This window comes from Typopeltis vanoorti, chromosome 12 (assembly GCF_054136105.1).
Source record: "Typopeltis vanoorti isolate ZY-2024b chromosome 12, IOZ_Tvanoo_1.0, whole genome shotgun sequence".
Classification (NCBI taxonomy): Eukaryota; Metazoa; Arthropoda; class Arachnida; order Uropygi; family Thelyphonidae; genus Typopeltis; species Typopeltis vanoorti.
In genome coordinates this window covers 29,648,150-29,675,371 of record NC_143560.1, presented here as the reverse complement: position 1 = coordinate 29,675,371, position 27,222 = coordinate 29,648,150, and the positions used below count along the sequence as shown (strand labels likewise).

General features: G+C 35.7%; 1 protein-coding gene across 2 annotated transcripts in view; it reads right to left on the bottom strand.

Moving 5' to 3' along the window:
* The window catches only part of SWIP (strumpellin and WASH-interacting protein), a 557,147-nt gene that overhangs the window by 342,960 nt on the left and 186,965 nt on the right, over positions 1-27,222 (bottom strand). For both annotated transcript variants that reach the window (XM_090402140.1, XM_090402141.1), the window contains 2 exons: positions 26,887-26,994; positions 12,510-12,600 (listed from right to left, as the gene is read on the bottom strand). In XM_090402140.1, the coding sequence (XP_090258266.1) occupies positions 12,510-12,600; positions 26,887-26,994 (199 nt within the window). The remainder of the gene's footprint in view (positions 1-12,509; positions 12,601-26,886; positions 26,995-27,222) is intronic.

Sequence of the window (27,222 nt, the reverse complement as noted above, 5' to 3'; positions counted from 1 at the left end):
TTAGTCCAAGGAGTTATAAGTAACTTGTGATCATTAATAATAGTCAATTGATGTTCAAATTTTTTTTTTAAATTTGGCAGTGCTGAATATGGCGGAAATTGTGACGAGTGACACGGGTAAACCAATGCTTTATCTTCAAAATTATTGTTATCATTTTCACTCTTATAACAAGAATAAGACCAGGCGGTATTGGCGATGCGAGGTTCGTGATAGTTGCAATGCTAGGTGCATCACAACTGCAAGTTTAGACAACATCGTGGTGTGCAAGGACGGAGAGGTTAGGAAAGTTAAAAATAATCTAAAGAGAAGGGTGCAAGACAATATACATGGTCCACCCTCACACGTATGCGTAGGGTTATAGGACAAGTTCAGCAAGATGAAATATTACTTATGTTGCCGGAGAGGAATAGTTTACGGAGGCAAGTCGATAGATGGCAGAACACTGTGAGGCCTCGTACTCCTGCAAGTTTGGTTGGCGTTGAGATACTGGAAGAATTTGCAAACATTAAATCATGACAGATTTCTTTTTTATGATTCTGGTGAACAGGACGAGGATCGTCTTCTTGTTTTTGCCACAACGGAGAACCTAAGATTACTTGAAGCAAGTGACATTATCTTCTCCGATGGCACATTTAAAACTGCGCCCTCACAATTTGCTCAGTTGTTTACTATGCATGGAATATTTCGAGAGCATGTCATGCCTCTGGTGTACGCTCTAACTCCCGCAAAAACTGACTACATATCGGTCAATATACCAGCATGTTGTCAACACCACAAAACAAGCAGGAATCATTGTGAATCCACATACTGTTATGATGGATTTCGAGCAAGCAGATATGAATGTTGCACAGGAGATATTTCCTGATGCAAATATAAAGTGTTGTCTATTTCAACTTCACTTTTTTCAGGCTCTATGGTGACATATGGCGGCTTTGGGTCTGTCACAGCAGTATATGCAAATAAGCCTCCCAAATTTGGGGCAGTCTCATGCAACCAAATTTCTTGAGGTTTGGCATGTTTCTTAGGGCTGAGGCTGATTCCATGAATTGTCTTTCAAATTTAAACTTGCTACGGTGTACTATTGTGGCTTTCTTCCACCGTATTCTGTGGCGTGTATCCAGAGCATAGTCTGCAAGACCAGAATGGCTGTACTGATGAAACCGGATGTAGTCCTTGTGTTCTGAAATTCTGATATTTGCTGTCCTGCCTGTTTGGCCAAAGTAGGACAACTTACATCTGCAAGGAACCTGGTGTACACCAATTTTAATTAAAATGAAGCTGAAGCTATCAAGACAACTGTATCGTTTGATGTTCCTAAAACACTGCCGGGATAATCAGGTAATCCCAAATTGTGTTCAATTCAAGAACCATTTCATTTCACAAAAGGCTCTCCGAATTTACAACCACAAGGAGCCAAGCTCTGCTACAAGAACAAATTGCTGCCACGTGCATTCTCCTAGCTGATGCTAACAGTTATTCAGATGCTTGAAGGAGTGCTTTCCAGCACATTAAATCATGAGCTTTGGTCAATTTTATATGACATCTCGTGCACTGCGGCTGATAAAGAATTCGAGAAAATATGGGGTCAACATATCAAAAAATTTGAGAAATTAAAAAAGAACTCGACCTCTGAACCAAAACTTCCAACCAACATGGTAGTCAACATTTCTTCAGTTACTCTGAAGCCTGAAGCACTCAACGTGCTCTCACGTGGCCACAACTTCGCCATTTCTCCCAGAAAAATACCGGACAAGGATATTATGATCCAAATTGAACGCAGTATCTGCCACCTTCAAACCACATCGCCAACAATATTAGACTGGATGTAGCTTGTGTTCTCTTCAAAGCAAGACAACCAAAAAGCAACATATCCAATAGTGAATATAAAGCTCTGCAAGAAATGAAGAAAAACAAAGAAATAGTAATCACAAAAGCGGATAAGGGAAGCGCCACCAGAGTACTCAACCATACGGACTACACAGGTAAGCTTAATGATCTATTATAAGCTTAATGGTCTATTATTAGATCGGGCTACTTACCTCCCCATTGAATACAATCCCACCAACTCACAAATTAGAAAACTCCACAGGCTCATTAAGAAGGTCACTTCTTGGCCTGTGGAAGTTACTAACAAATTAAAACCATATAACTCTATACCCCTTCCCCCCCCCCGTATTTACGGACTCCCAAAAATACATAAAGATAATGTGCCATTATGTCCCATAGTGGATGGCATTGATTTCCACACATACAAATTAGCTAAACATTTGGCCAAAGTGCTCACACACTATACTGGCAACACACCATCACACATAAAAAACTCAGCCCACTTCAAAGCCAGCATAGAAAACCTTACAATCCAACATACTGACATAATGGTCAGTTTTGACATCACCTCCTTATTCACAAATGTCCCACTTAAGGAAACCTCAGAGCTAATCCAAGCGAAATTTCCTCCCGATATCTCAGCCCTATTTCAGTTCACTATGAATTCAGGCGATTTCGTTTGGCAGGGAAAATTCTACAAACAAATAGAGGGGACAGCTATGGATTCACCACTCTCCCCACCCCTCACCAATTTCTTTATGGAAACCTTTGAAGAGAAAGCCTTAAACTCTGCCCCACAAAAACTAACCATATGGCTTCAAAACACACTTAAACAACCAACACCCCAGAATTAAGTTCATCCTGGCAAAAGAGGAAAACAACAGCCTTCCTTTCCTAGACACACTAGTCACCTGCCAGCCTAATGGACCCTTGATTTCTTGGTTTACAGAAAACCCACCCTTACAGGCAGATACATTCACCAACAATCCCACCATCTCCCCCCCACACACACACAACAATATGGAGTTGTTAAGACACACTATGCAACAGGGCTAAACTAATCTGTTCAAATGACATTCCCATAACCAATGAACTAAATCACATCCTCAACACTTTCTCAGCCAATGGCTATCCCCCCCCCAAAAAAAATCCAAAAAATATTGAAACCAGTAAACCACAACCGCCCCTCCCCCTCACAAGAAGGATTACTTTAAATCCATCACCATTCCCTACATCTGAGGCACACCTCAGAAAAAAAAAAAAAAATCCCAAAAAAACATGACTTGACCTCTTGTTACAGTCCATATAAAAAATTGGCATCCCTTATCTGCTCCACTAAACACCAACCACTCCCCCTAGACCTACTTGGTGTATAACAGGTCCCTTGCAGCTGTAAGTAGTCCTACTTTGGCCAAACAGGCAGGACAGCGAATATCAGAATTTCAGAACACAAGCACTACATCCGTTTTCACCAGTATAGCTACTCTGGTCTTGCAGACCATGCTCTGGATACACGCCACAGAATACGGTGGAAGAAAGCCACAATAGTACACCATAGTAAGTTTAAATTTGAAAGACTATTCATGGAATCAGCCTCAGTCCTAAGAAACATGCCAAACCTCGACAAATTTGGTTGCATGAGACTGCCCCAAATTTGGGAGGCTTACATCAGGAGACCTTCAGTCCAACGGCCAAGAATACCTACATAGCCCACTAGGGGGCACTATCAAGACTTTTAGGAAAACCATAGCGTCCTCGCTTTGTTTCTCATTTACTGTGTTTAGTGCCTGCGTGCATCTTTATTGTAAGTTCCTTTGAAGATGGCAACGTGATGTTGCCAAAATATTGGAAATATATTCAAGTTTAATTTAATGTATATTCTATTGTACGTTGTAATTTCCTTTAATTATTTAGTAAGCATCACATCCCCCATATACAACTTTTTTCATATCTGTTAGTCAGCAATCATCTTATTCAAGCCAGCATTTCATAATTCAATCCCATATTCTCCAATTTAGGCAACAGTATTCCATGCTGTATTCTGTCAAAAGCCTTAGCAAAATCCAAAAGTATCATGCATATTCATTCCCTTGTCCAACTCAACAGTAACATCATTACAGAATGTGAGCAAGTTGCTCAAGCATGACCTTCCCTTACTAAATGCACGATGTTCATTGCAAAGTATTAGATTCTCTGTCAATCCACTTCTATATGCGAGCCCTAACCAACTTTTCCAAAACATTCATCCACTCCAGACATACTGATAGGTTGATAATTGGATATACAGGGTGTTCGGGATAAATTTGACATATTTATAATTAATTATATTTTTCCATAAGTTACATGTATTAACACAAACTTCTCTTCATTTAAAAGGTTGGACCCTTCTTCATTCATATACAAGATGTCAGAAAGGATGGATAGCTGGAACCCACCTGAATCATGGAAGAGAATAACTTGTATCATGATGATTCGTGCCGGCCATCAAAATAAGGATATTTCGACTGCTGCCCAATGCTCCCTGAATACAGTAAAAACAATCAGGCATGAACTAGAGACTTGCAATGGTGACTACGAGGATGTAGCAAGAAGAAAGATCCCTAGCAAACGATCTGATTGCGTTCGTACAGCAGAATTCCTCGCAAATCTGCAGGAACAGGTGTTGAAGATCCCTGGCATTGGAATTCGGGCTTTGTCACGTGAAATGAATGTTGCAGCCTCTACTATGAAGCTTGCACTCAATGAAGACCTCTGCTACTACTCATACAAGCGCCGCAAAGGTCAGCTGCTTACAGAAAAGGCCCGTGAAAAACGTTTGATAAACGCGAAGAAACTTCTAAGCAAAGTGAAACATCCTGCGGAACCACAAACAATCTGGTTCTTTTCCGATGAGAAAAACTTTTGCCAGGATCAAAAACACAACACGCAGAATAACAGATGGCTTGCATACAGTACAAAGGACATTCCTCGTGTAATGCAGACTAAATTTCCCCAAACTGTGATGGTTTTCGGATGTGTATCCTCTGAAGGCAATGTGATGCCTCCGCATTTTTTCCAAGAGGGCCTCAGGTTGACTTCAGATGGCTACGTGGAGTTGCTAAACACTGTAGTCAAGCCCTGGATAACAAGGGTAGCCAATGGTAGGCCGTATGTATGGCAGCAGGATTCGGCCCCTTGCCACACCTCTGGGAAAAGTCAAAAATGGTTGTCTGAAAATTTCTATGACTTCACCAGTCCAAATGTTTGGCCTCCAAACTCCCCAGACCTTAACCCCATGGATTATTTTGTATGGGGCGCAGTTGAAAAAGACACCAATCGCACTTCCAGTAATACAAAAGCCCAGTTAATGGATAAAATTAAAACAGTTTTTGCGGCCCTTCCCAGGGAGACTGTAGCATCAGCTTGTTCGAGGTTCCGAAGCAGAATTGAAGCTGTGATCGATGCTAATGGTGGTTATTTTGAGTAAATCTTGTTGATAGTATTGTAATTAACTCTGCCTGTAATGTTTTTTTGTCAATTCATTAAATTTAATAGATACAAAGAAGATTTTCTTTTTCCTTACGAAACTGTCAAATTTATCCCGAACACCCTGTATATCAGTCTTTATGCCATGTTGTACAATGGGATTACCATACATTCTTTCCACTCCTGTGGAATCTTCTCTGTTCTGAAATTCAAATTATATAGCTCAGTCAAAGAAATAGCTGGTTCAGCTGAAGACTTTTAGCACCCATGATGACATCCAATCAGTCATCAATGCTGAATTCTTATTCAGTTTGTGCAACAGCTTTAGTGCCTTCTCCTCATATACCTGAGTTTCTTCATCCAGTGAAGGAGTAGCAGTGAGCACAATGATGCATACATCAGTTTGATAGCTTTTAGCAAGATGGACATTCATTAGTTGAAACATCTCTTCTGCATCTGTCACCCACATACGATAAGCATTTGATAGAGTTATTCCTTCATATTCATTCTTTCTTTTACTTGCAGCATAATGACAGAATTGTTTTGGGTCATCTTCAGCTTGCAGAGTCAGTTTCTTTTCATGCTAAGACAGCTTTCTGCACAACAGTTGTGACTCTTCTGGTCTGCTCTTTATAATTTTCATAACTGATATCATTCTTATGTATGCTTTATTCCTTCCACATCATTCTTTATCTTACAAATTTCTTGCTTAATAAGATCACACATCTATTTCATTACTACCTTATTTATTCTTCGAACTCGAGGGACACATTCCAATATGGCATCATTTAAACATTTTTAAAATTCATAATTTCCTGCTTTGTAGTTCAGCATTAACCTTTTCTGAATGGAATATTAATAAACTTAGCTACTTCCTAAATAAGTACTGCATGATCACTGTCACCAACTGGTGACTGAATAGTTACATCTTTAACTGAAAACCCCCTCTGACACTATAATCAGATCTAACACTCTTTGATCTCAAGTTCCTTCTGTCACATGCTACTTGAGGAAGTTGTCTTGCAACAGTTCAGTAAATTCAGTTTCATTATTCTCATTAGATTTCACTACTACACATTCAATGTTTGGATAATTAAAATCCCTCATTATGACTACTCTTTTCACGGCGATCATCTTCATTTGGTAGATGATCGCTGTGTGTTTCTTCGTCAGTAGAAACCAACTGTAACAATACCCCACTACGTATTTGAGCTTGTGAGACTGTATCTCACACCAGATGGCATCAAATTCACTGCCACATGAAATACTGTTACTAGTACTACAATCATAAGTCTCAATACTGACTGGATTCAAGTCATCCAATATCATTAGCAGCAAGCTCCCTCCTCTTCTATCCTTCCTAAAAATACTGTACCCTTTGTACTCAATACCGGTCTCAATGTCTGTCTCTGATACCCATGTCTCACTAATGCCTACACTCTGAAGTCACAACTTATTCAGCAAACTCTACTCTTTTGTTTCTTATACTCCCAGCATTCACGTACAGATATAGACAAGCAACCTGCATGCATTTTTGTATACTCTTCTCTGTAGTCTATGTGGACAACTTGCACATCTGTGTTGTTGCATTACATAACAACACAGATGTATGTGTGTGTGTGTGTGTGTTGTTATGTAATGCAAACATTATTTGTACATGCTTGACAAGTTCAAACTGGACGAAAACACAAAATTGTTGCTCCTCAATCAATTCCATGATAATGCCCAATCCCATCATTAATAGAGCTACATAACATTGTCATCTTACACACACAGATTTTTGCAATTCTTCTCATCATAATTTAGTCTCCCTGACTCTGTATTAGATCTTATATCAATTAATAATTTCTCCACACTCCTGATACCAAATGCATTATCATTCACATTTTTGTTCAGAGAAAGAAACAGACATCCAGCGATAGATAACTACCTTTATTTTGTTATTAAATTTATTAGACTAATATTTTGCCTTGTTCACAAGAAACATCATTGACACAAAGACATGAAATACACATGTGCATTCAGGCACACCAGAAATTAATTAATTAAATTAATTACTTTTATTAATTTTTTTAATTTTTAAAATTTTATTTAAATTAATAAAAAGTAATTTAAATAATTATTTTATTTTTAGTTATTTAAATACAGGTAACCCTCATATAACGCAGTACTTATACGACGCGGTTTCAACATAACGCGGCCTACAAATTGTAGCATCTCTTGTTCAACGCAGTCTACAATTTCTAGTAACCCTTTATTTTTTTTTTTTTCATCTTTTTCACTGCGGGACTTAAAAATCAAATTTTATCTTTGTTAAGTTTGTGTCTACCCATATCGCACAAGTAGTTATAAGTATCGAATTTAGTTTTATTGTATCACTGAATAAGGTGCTGTACAGAGAGCTTTTGCAGTCTGTGTCATTCTCAACAAATAGTGCAATTAGAGACAGTTGGAATAAAAACGGCGCTAACTAATAAATCACGTCACCTCTCACAGAAACTATGCTGTATAGAATTAAGCAAAACTATATGTTGCACCGAAACACAGTATCTAACTAAAATCTATTGTCCAATTTTTCAATTATGAAATAAGTGTTTTTTTTATTGCATTTGAAATTCTCGATGTCATTATGACAGATCACAAAGGCTAACTTAAAATAAAAGACGACCAAGAATTGAAACATGTCATACAATGAATATGTGAGTTCGCCTGCCACCTCAAACGCAAACAAGAAGCCATAAAATTCAACCAAGGGTTGAAACGTTTGTGAGAGTTGAGCCAGTCAGTAATGAGAAGTTCCATTGGAACGATAAATGACACCCTGTTGTGAATGTGTTAAAACTAATAGTGAATATTGTTATGACAGTTTCAGATGTGATGGAATTTGATTGAAGAGAATTAGCATTTCAACTCAACACTTGTCGGATGCTTTTGTCTTTGGGTCGCGTGATCTTTCGTTAATACTGCACCAATCATATGCACGTCTTTATAGTTGCTGTCTTGTGTAAAACAAAATTCAGCTTGTACGTATTGTAACAATTAAAAAAAAACTTGAATAATTTATAAGCGTATAAAAGGATATTACCTGTAAATCGTTGACGTGCCACCTCTGGCACGAGTGCCATAGGTTCATCATCATCTAGGGTTTACTGTATAAAGTGTTTATTGTTGAAAACTGTCTTCGTTTCTGCCAGGAAAGAGCATTTAAAATCATAAGTGTGTTATTCTCAAGCAGAGCAGTTTATTTTCTGGTGAGTTACATACATATGTAATGCTTTTTTTTTTTAATGTAAAAGTTTATTTTTATTGTAATGGCCACTAAAACTGCAACGAAAGGGGAAAAACCAACATTGAAGAGGAAATTCATTTCTCTCGAAGAAAAAATTTAAATTTTGGATCAGTTGAAAACTGGAGAAAAACCAGTTGTTGCAAGGACTCTGAATTTAAACGAATCAACAATTTGAACAATCAAACAAAATGAACATAAAATCCGAGAAAGTGTTATTGCTGGGTCAACAGTAAGTGCAAAGTGCGTTGCTCGTGTTCGCGATATTCTAATAGAAAAAATGGAGAAATCTCTAATGATTTGGATAGAAGATTGCATTAAAAAAAAAAATCCTTTGGATGGACACCTTATTAAGCAAAAAGCTCTTAAAGTTTATAAACATTTAAAAGAACTTGATCAAGATTCTTCAGAAGAAATCTCTCAGCATGGATTTTCTGTCAGTAAGGGTTGGTTCGAAAACTTTAAAAAGCGGTTTTCTTTGTATAATCTTAAAATCCAGAGAGAATCAGCATCAGCAGATGTTGAATCTGCCCGGAAATACTCAGCAGAACTTTTAAAAATCATAAAAGAAGGTGGTTACAGTGCAGACCAGGTGTTCAATGCGGATGAATCTGGGTTATATTGGAAAAAAATGCCAAAATGCACCTATATTTCGAAAAATGAAAGATCAGTTCCTGGATTCAAAGTTTCCAAAGATAGAATTATTCTACTGTTTTGTAGTAATGCATCAGGTGATTACATGACAAAACCACTGTTTATTAACCGATCTGCAAATCCTCATGCGATGAAAGGGCTCGACAAGTCCATCCTACTTGTTTATAGGCGGGCCAACAAAAAGGCATGGGTTACAGCTAGCATGTTTGAAAATTGGTTTTTCAAGTGTTTTGTACCCAATGTAGAACGTTATACAAAGAAAAAGAATATGGACTTCAAAATTCTACTAATTTTAGATAACGCACCAGGCCACCCAACAAATTTAAGCCATCTGAATATTAAAATAACTTTTTTGTCGCCTAATACTACTTCACTTATTCAACCACTCGACCAAGGAATAATATCAGCATTTAAGTCATATTATATTCAACGAACATTTCAATTAATTTTGGAAAAAATGGAATCCAATCCAAACATGGCACTGCCTCAAGCATGCAAAGAGTTTTTAATATTGATTGTGTAAAAATTATTTCTCTGTCCATTAAGGAATTACAACCCTCTATATATGGCCAAAAGCTGTAATGGAACAAAATTTCGTATGTCGTATAATAAACGTCGCACACATTTTTGGTGGAGAGGGCTTTTGCGATATGGTTGAAAATGAAATTAGTGAATTAATTGATGGAGAAACAGATTTAAATGAGGAGGAAGTGGTACTATCGATAGATGGTGTTGAACCAAATGGCGGGGAAAGTTCTGCCGAAGATTCTGATTGTGATGAATCCGTTAAAGAATTCAGTTTAAAGAAATTAGCAGAAGGATTGGACTTGGCAAGAAAGTTAGGAAGTTATTTTACGGATAATGATCTCTCAATGGAGCGCTCGGGAAAATTCACGAGACAATTGAATATTTGTTTAGCACCATGTTATGAACTTAATAAAAAATTGCAACATAGTGGAAAGCAAAGTCTTATTACTGACTTCTTGATGACTAAACCAGTCGAAGTATGCAATGAGAATTATACAAATGATGTCCAAGAGATTTCAAGTGGTGACGACCTCCGGCCACTTAAAGAACATCTACGAAATGTTATTTCTGAAGACAGTGATAACGATTAAAATATGCGCTTTATTTTATTGTGTCTAAAACATTTATGCATTATATGCAATGAAATTTATGTACAATTTGTAATTTTTATAATTTTATACTACGTATTTGTCATAGTTTATGTTTTCTTAACTTACATGAATTACCTGAATTAAATAAAAATATTGGTTTTTGTTGGATATGTCATTGTTGTTTATATAATTTAAAAAAAAAAAACGATTTCGGAACCTAACTCTACTTTTTCTATGTGATCTATGTCTCATATAAAGCGATTTATATAACGTGGCATTTCTATGGAACCTAACATCTGCGTTATACGAGGGTTACCTGTATTTATTTAAATATGCCTGCCTAATTTTACCAAAAATTTTAGACATCATCATTGGACCATTAGGTGAATGAGCAAGATCCCCCCTTACAGCGCCTAGATATGTTACAACTTTATCACCCAACTTTACTGCACTATATTTGCCTTTTAGTGTGCCCGAATGCACAGTTCATAAATTTATTCTCTTCAGGATGCCTCGGTGACTAAAGAAAAATATTGGTGTAATAATTTACTAAATAGTTAATTATTCCCTAGATACTGTTTCTTCCCCTAAACTATAAGAAGAATGATGCATTTCCAAATTAATGCCTATAGATTTCCATGAACATGTGCATATCTGTTAGCATTTGCATAATAGTCAATAACAGAACATAACATTACTTACCTGAATGTGACTGTTATTTGAAGATAGCTGACAGAAGTATAATAACACTGTAAAAATAATCACAATTTAAAATTATGAATATTTTTACAAATGTTTATGTTAGTACATTATTAGTTTTGGTTTCATAACAAGTATTGTTGGCACTTGCAACCCATTATTAATGTTATTTTGTCAAAATGAAATGTAAAGCATTTAAAAAATTTGTGTACTTATTGGATTTGGATAGTTGTGTTACTTTCAGAAATTTTATTGTATTGTAGTTTAAAATTATTAGGTTTGTGTTTCATAAAGACATTCTCATTACATTAACAGAAACATGTCAGCCATTATACATAACTTCTCACTTGCCATTTTACATGGGGTACGCATGATTGTGGGGAGTTTAATGAGTGATTGACAGCCGACAGAGAGAGTGTTCCGTATCAAAGTAACGAAAAAAACTAAGAGAGAGCTAATGGAAGTTTAAGAATGCAGATGGAGGAATTTTGTTGTTATGAAGTTTATTTAGTTTTATGTGACAGTCGGAAGAATGTTAATAGTAGATTCCGAAAAGGAATAGTAAAACTGCGAGTCTTTAAAACTGGAGGAATTGAGACTGTCAACAAGTAATTAGTAAATAAAAGAAGATATTGCAGTCGATGTTCTAAAGGAATGTTCGAGGAAATGCTGATTGGAAAGTTTCATCTGTCTTGAGGATCGGATAAATTTATTATTTCTACTGGAAAGGTAACGGAATTAGCTCAACTTAGATATGTTGTTTTTGAAGTAGTAGAAGAAACTTTTTTTTCTCCAGTACAAAATTTAGTAAATTGTGAGTCAAGCTGAACTGCAACAGATAAGAGTATTTATACTTCAGTGAGTCAGTGAGGAATAATATTGTATACTAAATAAGGGTAATAAGAAAGGATCCCATGGAAAAGAAGAAGAAATGTTTATATTTTTGGAAAAGGTCCTAACAAAGAAACTGACTATGAACATTTTTGTTGTCGTGAAAATAAGGTGTTTAGTCTGGTAGATGTGATTAAGTAGAATAAGTCAGAGAATGGGTGATTTTAATATTTTTGGATAAGAAAATCTCTAAAGTGTAGATTTATTTAGAAGGCCTTGGATCCAGTTATTTTGTAGTTATGTAATTTTAATTAAAGTATATATTGTTTTAATTTTATTAAATGTGCATTATTTTTTGTATTTGGTCTTGAGTCACTGATTTTTCTGGATTCTAAAAGAAACAGTTAAAAATCATTGCACCAATCAGAATAAAAAATATCTTAATAGAGATAATCTTACAACAAATGGCAATTAATAATCTCTATCTCTAAACAATGCTGTAATAGATGGGTCAATATTAAAGAGAATAATATTATCAATAATGTCATTTTTAAATCAACAGATAGGCCAACAGGCACTGGGGTATAATTATATAGATTCTAAACTGATATATATATATATATATCTACCTGGTCCACTAAGTGCCTTTTCAGCAAGCATCAATGCAGATAAAACATCCAATTTTCTTTCACTATATTTTTTGTCAGATATAAGTCTTTTCTGTAACAAAAAAAAAGTTGAAATAACAATCACAAATAAAACAGAATTATTCATGAAAAATGTTGGGAAAGTGAATTTCAAAAATAAAGTGAATAATTTAAATATACATTTAGAAGCATCCAAAACTATAAAGAAATTGAGAAGTTACATATTTTATTCAACTGAAAATATAATTGTACATAAAATATACATATCAAAACAATCTTAAAAACTCATTTCCTCTTAGTTTCTGTTTTGTTTTTTTTCACCTTTCCAGAGTGAATAAACTGAATTAAAGTAAATTATGAGTCCACCAACTAGATGAATAATGTGTATTACTATTTATAGATAAAAAAAAAAAAAAAAAGAAACTCCATTTGTTATAGGACTTTTATGTTAATATTGTTCATTAAACTGAAAACTCCTTTGACATCTGTTGGATCCTGGAAAAGAAATAGGAACTTCACAACATTCATAGTACAAGTGACAATGTCAGAAAATGAGTAAACAAGTATTTAGACAGGTGCTGGTTTACATATACATGTTAAACTTTAATGGAATAATTTACAGCACCAAGAGAAATAATTCAACTACAGGTTTAATCGATTTCAATATTTTGTCTCAAATATTTCGTCAGACTGTGAGATCTGCTAACATTAACCTAGAAGAACATAAAAAATACACTTGCCACCATAACTATGGTCAATCAGGTCTAGCAAACCATGCCTTGTATATCTTACACAGAATCAGATGAAAGAAACCCACCATGCTCCATTGCAGCAAATACAAACTTTTAAAATCTGCAGGAGACTTAAAAAAACCATCCCAATCTTAATAAATATAGTTGCATTAAACTTCCCAAAATTTGGGAAACTAATTCTTAGGCCTCCTGCCTAAGAATTAGCCAACATCTGTTAGCCAACAACACCCATAGAGGGCACCCTCATAGGGCTTTAGTCTTTATTTATTCTACTTCATTTCTTCCACTTATTGTTTCCTGTATGTTTTTGTGTGTGTTATTACAATTTTAACATGGTATTCCTGATGATGTCTTTTTGACTGAGATGAAATACTGAAATTGATTAAACCTGATGTTTAATTATTTCTCTTTGTGCTGCAAATTATTCCACTGAAGTGCAATATGAATGTCAGAAAATGTTTTCAGTGCCACTTTTCATCTTGTTCATCAATTTTCATTATATCTTTTCTTTATATCTTCTATCTATTTTCTTAATGTCATTGTGATTGCCTTGCACCAATCTTTGTACTTGCACATGCTGACATCTTGGTGGAGTTACACTTAAAACTTCTAAAAATCACAAGCTACTATCAACACTATAACAAAAACACACTTCATTAATGCATTGTCTTTGACAGCAAGTAGGAGACTAAGTCTCATGTAAAGGTATGTGCTATGGCTGCACACGTACACAGCTTAAAGGGAACAGTGATTATTATAATCCCCTGTTTTTCCCTTAGATTTCTGGGACCAGTTATTTATATAGAGAAGCACTGGCACCAAAAACTGCCCTCTGTTATTCAAGATAAATAATAGAGGGGAGTTTCATGAGTGATTTCAACAAGGGCATTCTTTGTATACAGCTTGGAATAAAGTGAAAAAAGAAAAAAACAAAGCTAGCATAAACAGTATCTAAAACATTTTTTCCTCTCAGATATGTTTTTGTACATGAGTTAAAACTTTATAGTTTATAATAATGTTCTCAGGAGTATATATATTGCTGTAATACCACGGATTACATAAAATGGGTGGTGAATACAAAGTTATTTATTGATGACACAAAACTAGCAAAGGTGATAAGCAATGATTCTGGAATTATTATTATTACTTTTTTTATTATTATTATTATTATTCAGGCCTCCAAGGAGTCAAAAGACTCATCGAGGGAGGACCTTCCTAAGACATAAAGTCTGTCAAGACTCATCGAGGGGAGGTTCCCCCTAAGAAACACAAAGTCTATCATACCACTCTTTAAACTCACTGACCGTTCTCGCTCCCACCACTCCATCAGGCAATGCATTCCACGGCTCAACCACCCTCCACACAAAGAAACCACTCCTTACCCTCTAGCTCACAGTTTCCTTTCGTAACTTCCAGGGATGGCCTCTTGTCATCACTCCTTCCCGCTGTTCAACCAAGCGAAAGAACTCCCCAGTTTCAACCCTGTAACCACCTCTCAACAATTTAAAAGTCTCAATCATATCACCTCTCCTTCTTCTATCCACCAAACTCTGCAGTCCACATTCTCTCAGCCGATCCTCATAACTATCCTTGTACAGTCCTGAAACCATCTTTGTCATCCGTCTTTGTATCCTTTCCACAGTTAATTTATCCCCTTCAAATCCTGGGGACCAAATCTGAGAACAATAGTCCAAGTGTGGTCTGATCAGAGACTTATACAACGGAATGATAACCCTCTTATCTTTGCAGGTCAGTGTCCTTCTCATAATAACAGCAATCCTCTGTGTTACCTTCACCACCTTTGCAATATGTCCCCTAAACTTCAGGTTTCTATCAATCATCAACTCCAGATCTCTTGTCTCCCCTACTTCCTCCAGTATAACTCCTCCCATAGAGTATGCAGCATCCCATCGATGTTTCCCAAACCTCAAGACCTTACATTTTGCTGCATTAAACTGACACCCCCATTCATTTGCCCATCTATCTAGCTCATTTAAATCCTCTTGCAGGGCTACCACATCTGCACTATTACTAATAATCCTTCCCAGCTTCGCAACATCTGCAAACAACTGAATATCCCCCTGCAATCCACTGGCTATGTCATTGATATAAAGGTTAAACAATATAGGTCCTAGTACTGAGCCCTGTGGGACCCCACTTGTAACCCTCTGCCTCCTGGAAACTGCTCCACCATACACAACTCTCTGATACCTATCAGACAGCCAATCCTGAATCCAGTTGACCAATCTGACATCCAGACCCATGTGCTGCAACTTAAATATCAGCTTATCATGTGGCACCCTGTCAAATGCCTTTGCCAAGTCTAAGAAAATTGCAGTATATGCCTTTCCCTCATTTAATGTTCTTGTAACTTTATTATAAAAGGCTAGCATGTTGCTAAAACAAGAGCGTCCTTTCACAAATCCATGTTGATTCTCACAGATAACATTACCCTCATCTGCCCAATGCTGTATACAGTCCCGCACTACTTTCTCCAAGATCTTAACAACTACTGATGACACACAGACTGGCCTATAATTAGACACTTCCAGTCTGTTACCACCCTTATGCAATGGCACTATCTTACCTTCCTTCCATTCCCTGGGCACCTTTACCAAAGCCAGACTTTCATTGAAAAGCCACGTTAAAGGCACTGTCAATTCCCTAGCACATTCTCTCAAAACTCGTGGTGAAATACCGTCTCCAGTCCCACAGCTTTACTGACATCCAGAGTACTCAGTATCTGAAACACACTCTCCTCCTGTACCTCCAGACCTCGAACCAGTCCTATTCCTCTAGCATTAAAACTGACTCCTCTAGGATGAAATACTCCAATAAAGAGTTCATTGAACAATTCCGCTATGTCCTCTGCATCAGTCACTCTATTCCCATTTTTATCCCACAATATCATTCTTCCACAGTCATTTCTCCTCTTACTGGCCACATAGCTAAAAAATTCCCTAGGATTTTCTTTGGATCTTAGGGCCAATCTCATCTCATATTCCAGTTTCGCTTTCCTTACCACACTAGTCACTCTTCTGGCCTGTGTCTTATATTCCTCATGCATCTCTTCACCTGTCTCCTTATATCTCTTCCATAGCCTCTTTTTCGCATGCAATTCCTGTTTAATATTGTTTGTCATCCACTTTACTCCAAATTGCATCCTCTTCTTCACTCGTGGTATACAACTTACCATTGCTGATAACAAATATTCTTTCACAATTTCTCACGCACTAGTGATATCCCGGCCTTCCAATTCCTCCCTCCATGAAACTTCCTGAAGTTGACGTCTAAGACTATTATAATCACCTGCCTTATAATTCCACATAAGTTCCCGTCTCTTTGATACTCCTGCATGTCTATTAATTTTCCAAGTCAACACCATATGGTCACTCTCTCCAAATGGTGGGAGAGACGTCAACTCAGTTATTATCAACTCTTCTGATGCTATAACCAAATCCAAAACTTTTGAACCTCTTGTTCCCTCTGTTACATGTTGCCTAAGACATTTGTCCCTCAAGAATTCTAAAAATGCCATTCCCCTATTGCTACATGCATCTTCCTCTCTCCAATTTATACTACTGAAGTTAAAATCTCCCATAACAACCATTCTTCTTGCACTTGCCAAACTTAGCTGTCTAAACATCTCCTGGTCCCCATCCCCTGTGCTCCTGAGTCTGTAGCAACACCCCACTAAATATCCTGTCTTGCCTACCTCTACCTCACACCATATGCTCTCAAAATCATTTGTCTCACTTCCTTCCAAATTCTCCACTCTTAGAGGACATAGGTCATCACTTATCATAAGCAGTACCCCACCACCATGCTTTCCCCTCCTATCCTGACGAAAAATGCTATACCCAGCGACTTCTATTCCTGTTGTTATATCCCCTTCTGTCAACCACGTCTCAGTGATCGCAATAATTTTTGGCCAGGCTGATGCTATCTGCGCCACCAATCCTCTCCCTTATTCCGGATACTCCTGGCATTAGTATAAAGCATATAAATGCCATTGTTTCTATACCCAGCATTATCCCTTCTAGACTCCACTGGACTCAGTGTTACCTGACATTGTCTCCCTTCTCCCAAGTATCCATTCCCACAAGAGGCCACCCCTGCTATCATCCTCCCTGGGGCACACTGACTCGTTCAGAACAGCAATCTCTCCAGATGCCTACGTCCTTCCTCATTCAAATGTAAACGGTCTCTCGCATACAATTCCTCTCTTTCCTCAAACGCAATATTGTGCTGCCAAGTCACATATTTCAAATTTAAGAAATTATAGATTGCATATTATACTAATGGAACTTCACTACATGAAAGTGATGAGGTAAGAGATCTAGGAGTGATGATACACTGCAAAAAGGTAAAGACAATACAATAGATTACTGCAATGTTATGAAAGACATTGATTTGTGGAAAAATATTTGAGAGGTTCATTGTATATTATATTATATTATACAAGTAATTATATTCTTGTTTTTACCTAATGTTATATTCAAGCATGTATAGCATGTATAAACAATAATTAAGAAAAAATTTAATTAGTGTCAAGTGAATCACATAACCATAGTCAGGGATCCAGAAATGTGACTTAAATATACTAGCCACAAAAAAATTTTACTTGCCCAAGCCAGACTCACTTGTCACGATGTACTCAGTCATGTGATCCTGTCTTTGACTTGTCTTCGCAAGATAATTGTATTTTTTTTTTTTTAAATAACATTATTAAAAAGCATTTTCATTATGAAGATTTTCAAACATTTAATTACACTAAACTGAATTCATGTTGCGGGCAGTGAAAATGGCTTAAGACAATACTATATTATGATTAGGGTGCTTAAGTGTCAAAGCTGTATAACTGAGAGGAGACCTCCACATAGCCTTTAAAGGAATGCAGAGAACCCACCAGGGCTTCTGACCTAATGTCCAATCCTCACCTTCTCATGGTGTGCCCTGTTGGGTATCTACCTGGATACTGAACGAACGAGGTTGGGCTGGCAATTTGGGATTTAGCCGACCAAATTGTATTCTTATTGGCTTAAACCAATATACCAATATACAAAATATATATTATGATTATGCACCCACTTAGGAGGTAAAGGTTTTGGAAGAATAAGATGTATAGATGTACGACAGTATTTAATTAGATATTTGTGTTTACAATTGCTGGTTGAGCCTCCATAGCTCAGTTGGTACAGACAAACCGTCTGGTTGGAAAGACCCAGGTTCGAATCCAATCTCTGATGTGAGGAACCTTTATCAGGTCTTTTCAATCAGATAGTGAGTTAGCAGCCTCATACAGAGGGGAAGTGTCTTTCTCATAGAAACTCAGATTTTTCATCCTCAAACCAGCCTCATGAACATGCATATCTATAGACAAAATACTTGCCTTCAGGAATGCAGTAGAGGAATGGCAAGCCAGATGTATTAATTGCTTACTACCCCTAATCGGGGGACTCAACTTGTCTTGGATGAATTGAGGACTAGATGGATGGATTATTGGTTTATTTTGTTAATGAACTTATATTGTGAGAAAAATAACTATTTTCTTTTAAATAACAGATTGTCTATTACATATGTTGTGCATAATGTATATGTTATGGATAATGTAATAAATCTGGTTATTATTAATAGTCACCGGCTATTATTAATACAAACCAAATAACGAGGTTAAAGTAAATAATTTACAAGAATTAATCACATGAACTGGTAATTATTAATAATTCCTAGAGGAGTCTGGTAAATGTAATAAAAACATGTTTTATAAAAAATATTTAATTTAATAGGAGAAAAAATAGGAGATAAATGCCTCATTATATGATTATATTGTTGTCCGGTTAAAAACAAATTACTTATATTTGAAGGAAAGACCTCTGTGGCACTTGGAATTACAAAAGATTTCTGACTTTTTACATTTGCAGCGATTTGAGTTAAAATGGGCTGTACAATTGCAGTATTGGAAACCTTGACCACCTAAATTAGAATTCTTGCAGGTGCATTCTCTCAGACTTATCTCAATATCAGGAACTTCATTAACTGAAATAAGTTTCCTTACAAATGATAAATTCATTCCTCGAATAGAGTTGGTTTAAAATACCATATTTTGTACCTAATTTATATAGGTTTTCATTCTCAATAGAAATTATAACAGCTATAATATTCCGGTTATCGGTCTTAGCCCTATCTACATCTGGAATTCTTATCCGAACATTTCCTTCTACATTTGCAATTGGAAATTTAGTATTGAAAGCTGTAACATTTTTTCAGCTTGCTTTTTAAGTGACTGCTTAGCAGAGTTTCGAGATTCTTGAATTTTTTCTGTGATTTCAATAAGTAAAAGAAGTACTTTCCTTACTTTTTTCATTATTTTCTAATTCAACATTAGTTATATTTTTTATTTTGTTATCTTCCTTGTCGATTGTTCCTGTTTCAGAAGAATGTTATTTTCCTTCGATTTGACTAACATTCTTATTTCTGTTTTTGTTTGGATCTCTGACATATAAGTCTTCACTTCTATCATCTATTTCCACTTTCACATTGTCACCGTTCTCTGTCACGCGGTACTTCCCTACCCTCCCCCAAACTTAGTGTATTGAAAATGATTACATTTACCATCAATAGTTGGAAAGTATTATTGCATTTACTATCAATAGTTGGGAAGTATTAATAATTATTGGTTCATGTGATTAATTCTTGTAAATTATTTACTTTAACTTTGTTATTTGGTTTGTGTTAATAATAGCCAGTAATTATTAATATAAACTTATTAATTACTTGGATCGTAATATATATACATATAATATTAATATAATATACTAAAAAATATACCATATTATATTTATATAATATAGTAATAAATATAATACTATATTTATATTAAATATACTATATAATAAATAAATAAATAAAATAAATATACTAAGATAAACTAAATGAATGCATTAATTTGATTAAAAATTTATTTATTGCTGTGACATTTTGCTGTGAGAGAAAGAGGATTTTTGGAACTTGATAAATGATATTTATGAAATATTTCATATCAAAGAAAAACATTTAAAACTTATCAATTCTTTTATGACAATGATGACAGAACAGTTGGTTGGGTGAAGAACAATATGAATTTAAATTTAATGTAATTTAAACATGCTTGTGATATGAAAAACTTACTTGTTTTGCAATGAAAAACTTTTTTTCTCATACACATCAAGTGTACGAGATTTACTGTTTTCAAGTAAAGCGCCATGATTACAATACGCAATGGCAATTCATTTTGCTTACTTTATGACTGAAGTGAAAACCAGAAGTGTGATGTGTTATGGAGCATGCATGGAGCAAAACAAACACTATAATTCTGCTGTGAAAGAAAGAGGATTTTTGGAACTCGATAAATGATATTTATGAAATCTTTCATATCAAAGAAAAACATTTAAAACTTATCAATTCCTTTATGAAAATGATGACAGAACAGTTGGTTGGGTGAAGAACAATATGACAGGTTGAGTTTTTAATGACTGTTTAGTTTTTCATATTTTTTCATATGAGAAAACTCTGAATCTTAATGGAGATAAAAGGACAGAAGAAAGTGAAGATAATTTCTTTACATTATGACTGTTAGAATAAACTGGCAACTAAAATTGCAAATGTTTTTCTGATTCTTTAAAAGGGAATGCTGCAGTGTTTGGATTAAGAATTTCACATATCCACAGCTCCGTAACAGGCCATTAGGCCTAATATGAAAAAGAAAGAAGAAGAAGAAGACATCTCCACAAGTTTTATTTCCAATCTCTGTAAATAAAACTGTATAAAATAAAACAATGAATGATCATCATCATCATCATCATCAAATTCCTGCCATGTACCCTCAAGGGGTGTACAGGATATGACAGTACTACATGAAAAAATTACATCATTACTAACTTCCTATCTACAATTTTCCTCCAAATCAGTCTGTTACTTGTCAAGACTCCAACATTATCAGATCTTATATTTCTATCGTCTAAGGCACTTTGTACCGTATCAATCCACCTATATCTTGGTCTTCCTCTGGGTCGTTTTCCTGCCAACCTGGCAGAGAACACTTGTTTTGCTAATCTTTCCTCTCCCATTCTATTTAAGTGACCATACCATCTGAGATTAGCTCTGCTAACGCATTCCTGGATGCTGACAATGTCAAGTTCTTTCCTAATATCCTCATTTTTAATATGATATTGCCATTGATGCCATCTGTTCACGCCTCTAATCTTTCTCAGGACTCTCATATCTGCGGTCTCTAGTCTTTGGTCAAGTGTTTTACTTCTGACCCAGCTCTCAGATCCATAAGTTAAAATTGGTTTGAACACAGTCTTGTATACAGCTAATTTAGTGTTCCGACTAATTTCTTTCTTATTCCATATGAATTTATTCAATTGACTTCCCAGGATACCAGCTTTGCTGATTCTGTTGTCTATTTCTATATTTAGTTTACCATCTTCAGTAAAAATTGTGCCTAAGTAGCTGAAATGTTTTACTTGTTCCACAGGTTCTCCATTCACAACACAGTTGACATTTTCAATGATTCTGCCTATTTTCATTGTCTTTGTCTTTTTATTGCTGACCTTCATACCATATCTATTACAACAGCTATTCAATTTAGTCAGAGAATCTTGCAGACTTGTAGCGGATTTATTTAGAAGTATAACATCATCCGCATAAAGCAAAGAGCTCACATTAACATCTCCAATTTTGATATCAGGTTTAATACCACATTCCTTCATAATGTGATCCATATAGATAATGAATAACAGAGGGGATAATGTACATCCTTGTCTCACACCAGATTTAACATTAAACCATCTTCCTGTACTTCCTTCAATTCGAACTGCTGACTCACAACTCAAATAAAGACTAAGTATTGCTTGATATAATGCCCCATTGACACCATATAACTGCAGCGTATTGAATAGCTTCTCTCTTGGCACCTTGTCATATGCCTTTTCCAAATCGACAAAACTTAAATACAGATCTTTGTTATATTCCCATGCTTTCTCGACTATTTGTCGTAAAGTGAAGATCTGATCCTGACAGCCTCTATTTGGCCTGAATCCAGCTTGTTCTTCACCAAGCTTTTATTCCACAATTCTTCTCAACCGTTTCTCAAGTATACTTGCATAGATCTTGCCAGGAACACTCAGTAGGGAAATACCTCTGTAATTCTCACATTCAGTTTTATTTCCCTTTTTATATATGGGTACTATGAGAGCTCTACTCCAATCATCGGGAATTCGTCCCTCTGTCCAGGCTTTCTGAACTATGCAGTGCAGCCACTGTAAGACTCTTATACCACCATACTTCAGCATTTCTGGTCGAATATCATCTACTCCTGCTGCCTTTCCACATTTCAAGCCTTTGATGGCTTTTTCTACTTCAAGTATGGATATGTATTCCTGACTGCATGCCTGGTCAGTGTTTTTTATCACTGTGCTGTCATCACTGCTTGTTTCATTTAGCAGTTTTTCAAAGTAATTACTCCATACTTCAAGGATATCTTTTTCTCCTGTTTTCATTTCACCTTTATCATCTCTAATTCCCTTTACAACACTCTTTCCTCCATTCCTAAGCTTCTTCAACAACCTCCAGAATATTTTGCCACCTTCTTGATATTTATTTTCTATATTCCTGCCAAAGTCCTCCCATGACTTTTGTTTAGCTAGTTTTACACACTGTTTAGCTTTCTTACATTTGTCTCTGTATTCTGTAAGAGTAAAAGCTGACTTATTTGCCAGGAACTTTTGATATGCTTTCTTCTTTTCCTTCACTGCCTCTTTAACTTCCTGTGTCCACCAGGGAGTTCTGATTTTTTTATCTTTGCACACAACCTCACCACATGCCTCTCTGGCAGAATCAATCAATGTTTCCTTCAGAGTTTGCCACTGAATCTCCAAGGTTTGCTTCCTGTTCTCAAACTCTTTCATTTTCTTTTCAATAATATTTCTGTATTTTAGTCTACAGTTTACATCTGAGAGCTGCTCAACTTTTATTCGCTTTAAAACTTTCTTACATGTTATTCTTTTCAATATGAAATTCAATTTTATCCTGCTCAAGACTAAATAGTGATCACTTCCAATTTCAAATCCTCTGTACACTCTGGTGTCCTGCACCAGGGAGAAAACATCACTATCAACAATAACATAGTCAATGAGACTTTTCTTATTCCTAGCCTCTTCTCTCCATGTGAATTTGTGCACATTTTTATGTTGGAACATGGTGTTAGTAATAACCAGTCCATGTCCTGAGCAGAAATCCAACAGATATTTGCCATTATTATTAGCTTTGCTCTTTTCTCCAAATTTTCCCAAAATATTTTTGTATGTCTCACAATCATTTCCTACTCTACTATTTAGATCCCCAACAAGGACCAACTTTTCCTTTTTCATTGTGTCAGTTGCTTTTTCTAAAGCCTCAAAAAATTCCACCACTTCTACCTTAGTAGAACCTTCTGTGGGACCATAGGCACAAATAAGTCTCATTGTCCAGTTCCCCATTCTCATATTTGCCCACATTACTCTACTTGAGACTGACTGCCATTCAAGAAGATTAGCCTCGTATTTTGTGTTGAATACTATGGCTACTCGTTCTTTTCCTTGATTGTTATTGCCTGAATATAACATTTTGTATTTATTGCTCAGAAAGATCTGACCAGTTTTGGTCTTTTTTGTTTCAGTCACCCCTATTATGTCGATCTGGTACTTATCTAATTCCTCAGCTAGCTCCATTTCTTTGCCATTCAGGCTTCTTACGTTGATAGTACCGATCTTTAACTCTGGTGATGTTGAGTTGGGGTTTGTTTTCAGATTTGTTCCAGTAGCTGACTTTTCGCTGTTCGCCCTGGTTCCCTGGCGAAAACAACGGGGGCCTTGTTTAACCGGGCGACGCCCCAGCCGGCATGAAATTTTGTCATGTTGTACCATCATTTTTTATTTTGGTTTAACCAATAAGAATACAATTTGGTCGGCTAAATCCCAAATTGCCAGCCCATCCTCGTTCGTTCAGTATCAAAGTAGATATCCAAAAGGGTGCACCACGAGAAGGTGAGGATTGGACATTAGTTCAGAAGCCCTGGTCGGTTCTCCGCATTCCTTTAAAGGCTATGTGGAGGTCTCCTCTCAGTTATACAGCTTTGAATGAATGATATGTTTTAAAATAAAACAAAAAAAAAAAAGGTGTAAATTATGCAAAATAATAATATCTTGAATACATCTAGAACAAGGCTGAAAATTCACTCACCACTTGTCTCTGGTAACATGCACATAGCAAGTGGATTTCTGGAGCCCACACCATAGTAATAAAAACAAATTATTTACTACTTAGTTGGCTTTTACAAACAAATTTTTGTAAAATTTGTAATTTTACAAAAATTTATTTGTAAAAAAATAAATAAATAAAAATAAGTTTTTGTAATTATTTACTACTTATCTTGTTACCTAGACTGGGGATATAGAACATTTTTAGAACCATTTCTTCTGGTATGAAACCACAAACAGGGCCGCCCCTTCTCCCTTATTTTTCGTATAGTTTATGCCAACTTTGCCGCCCCATGCAAATGCACATCTTGCACCGTCGGTAGAGCCAGCCCTGACCACAAACAAAGATGTCAAATATGTTTTTATTTCAACTAGTTTCATGAAATACCTTGTTTCACTTCATCAGAAAATTACATGAATAAACTAAAAATTAGAAAGTAAGTAATAACAGTTAACATTTCTAGCAAAAAATATTTGAAAATACTTAAACAATGAAAAACTTGCATTCACTATTATGCTGGCTGTTGGTTTGTGGGTTGCTATAACATACTGGTAGATACAAGTGTGTCATGATGGATTAAGGAAGACCAGATATGATGTAAAATAATCTTTCATACTCAAACTTGCTGCGGTGTATTACTTTGGCTTTCTTCCAATGTATTCTGTGGCGGGTATCCAGAGCATGGTCTACAAGCCCAGAGTGGCTATGCTGGTGAAACTGAATGTAGTCTTTGTGTTCTGAAATCCTGATATTCACTGTTCTGCCCGTTTGTCCAAAGTAGGACAGTTTACAGCTGCAAGGGACCTGGTATACCCCAGGTCCTTAATCCTTAATTCAAACAATGCAGCATTCCCTTTAAAGGAATCACAAAAACACTTGCAATTTTAGTTGCCAGTTTTTTCTAAAAGTCATAGAGTAGACTGGCAGATCTGGTGAGATATGCCGATCTGAACACTTCAAGGACATCGGGAATGAAAGAAAGCACAAATCAGGGCTAGTAGCAAATACAATGGAAATGAAACACCAAGTAGAATGGCAACAAACGGTAATCAATGTGGAGCATTTCAGTTTCAAAAACTAAGCTGAAACGATGAAGCATCCTCTAGAGCAGTGCTTCCCAAACTATGGGCCACGGCCCCCTTGGGGGCCTTTAGTATTGTTGAGGGGGGGCCATGAAATAATGAAAACAAATTTAAAATGTTTTAAGACTAAGTGTGCCATGTCAAATGTGTATGTAAGATGCTAAAAATATAATATTTGCATTTGATTTTTGCGATATTTGCTGTGTATGTTTTGTATTGAATATAATATATGACTATATTACGATTTTTTTTTCGATGGAGGGCCGTGAAATATTTTAATTTTTCCAAGGGGGCCTTTACATCCATAAGTTTGGGAAGCACTGCTCTAGAGTGTAACAAAAAACAAGGGATGATTTTATCAAGTCTGGTCTTCCTTAATCCATCATGACACACTTGTATCTACCAGCAGTATGTCACAGCAACCCACAAACCAGCAAATGCACATTTTTCATTGATTAAACATTTCACAAAACTAGTAGAAATAAAAACATAGTTTCCATTTGACATCTTTGTTTGCAGTTTTATACAAGAAGGAAATAGTTCCAAAAATATTTATTACGTTTTACCATTTTGCTTTTGCTAATTTGATTTGCCATTTAAGGCATGTATCACAGTATTGTGTTGCATGTGTGGCACATCTCCCTTAAACAGTTAGCCAACTGTTAAACACCTTATCCTATTTGAATTGTTTGCTTATACACTGAAGACAGACTGCAAGATTCAGTCTAAAATATTTGTGTAATCTTTTATGTTTCTTTTAATGTGATCTTTCAATAAAGCAGCAACTTGCTTTATATTGCAACCAACGGAATTAAGAACAATAATAAAAACCATGACCCATCCGAGAGAGAGCATAGCTTTCATCATAGGCATCAAAAAAGATGCTCTCTTAAGAGAGCATCTTTTCATGTATTCTTGATGAATTTAAGAAAGTCATCTTTTCATATTTACTCAGTTTACTCAATGAAGCTGGTTCTTGGAAATATATGAATTTCCTGCACAAATTACTGTATGTGCATGCTTAAGCATTTAAAAATAAGATGAAAACAAGATACAAGTGACAACAAGAACTTCATTCACATTTGTTATTATACTACACAAAATATTATTAGATAATTTTATCTGTTACTTTTAAAATTAATTTATATAATTTATTTTGCAAAGCTACTCAAATTCTTAAGATAAAAAAGTGAATTATTAGTTGAATTTTATGTATTTATAAATTACAAAGTAAAAACTTACCTTTCCAATATTAACTATAGTGAGAGCAACATAAATAAGATGCTGAACTACATGTGTAATCGATTCACATATCATCATAGTTTGAGAATGATACACATCCTCTATAGCCTAAAAGAAAAGATCTTTTATAAATTAAAATGTCAATATGACTCATTTATTTCATATTCATGTATTTTAATAAAATGCAGAAATAAGTAGGAAGGAAGAAAATAAACAATTCTTTTCTGCTACAAATGATACTGAGTAATTCCAAATATGAAAGAGTGCTGAACTTAAGTCTAGCAATCTGGTATCTGGTATGTGACCAGCATGATTGTTGGGGGGATCTAACAGGTA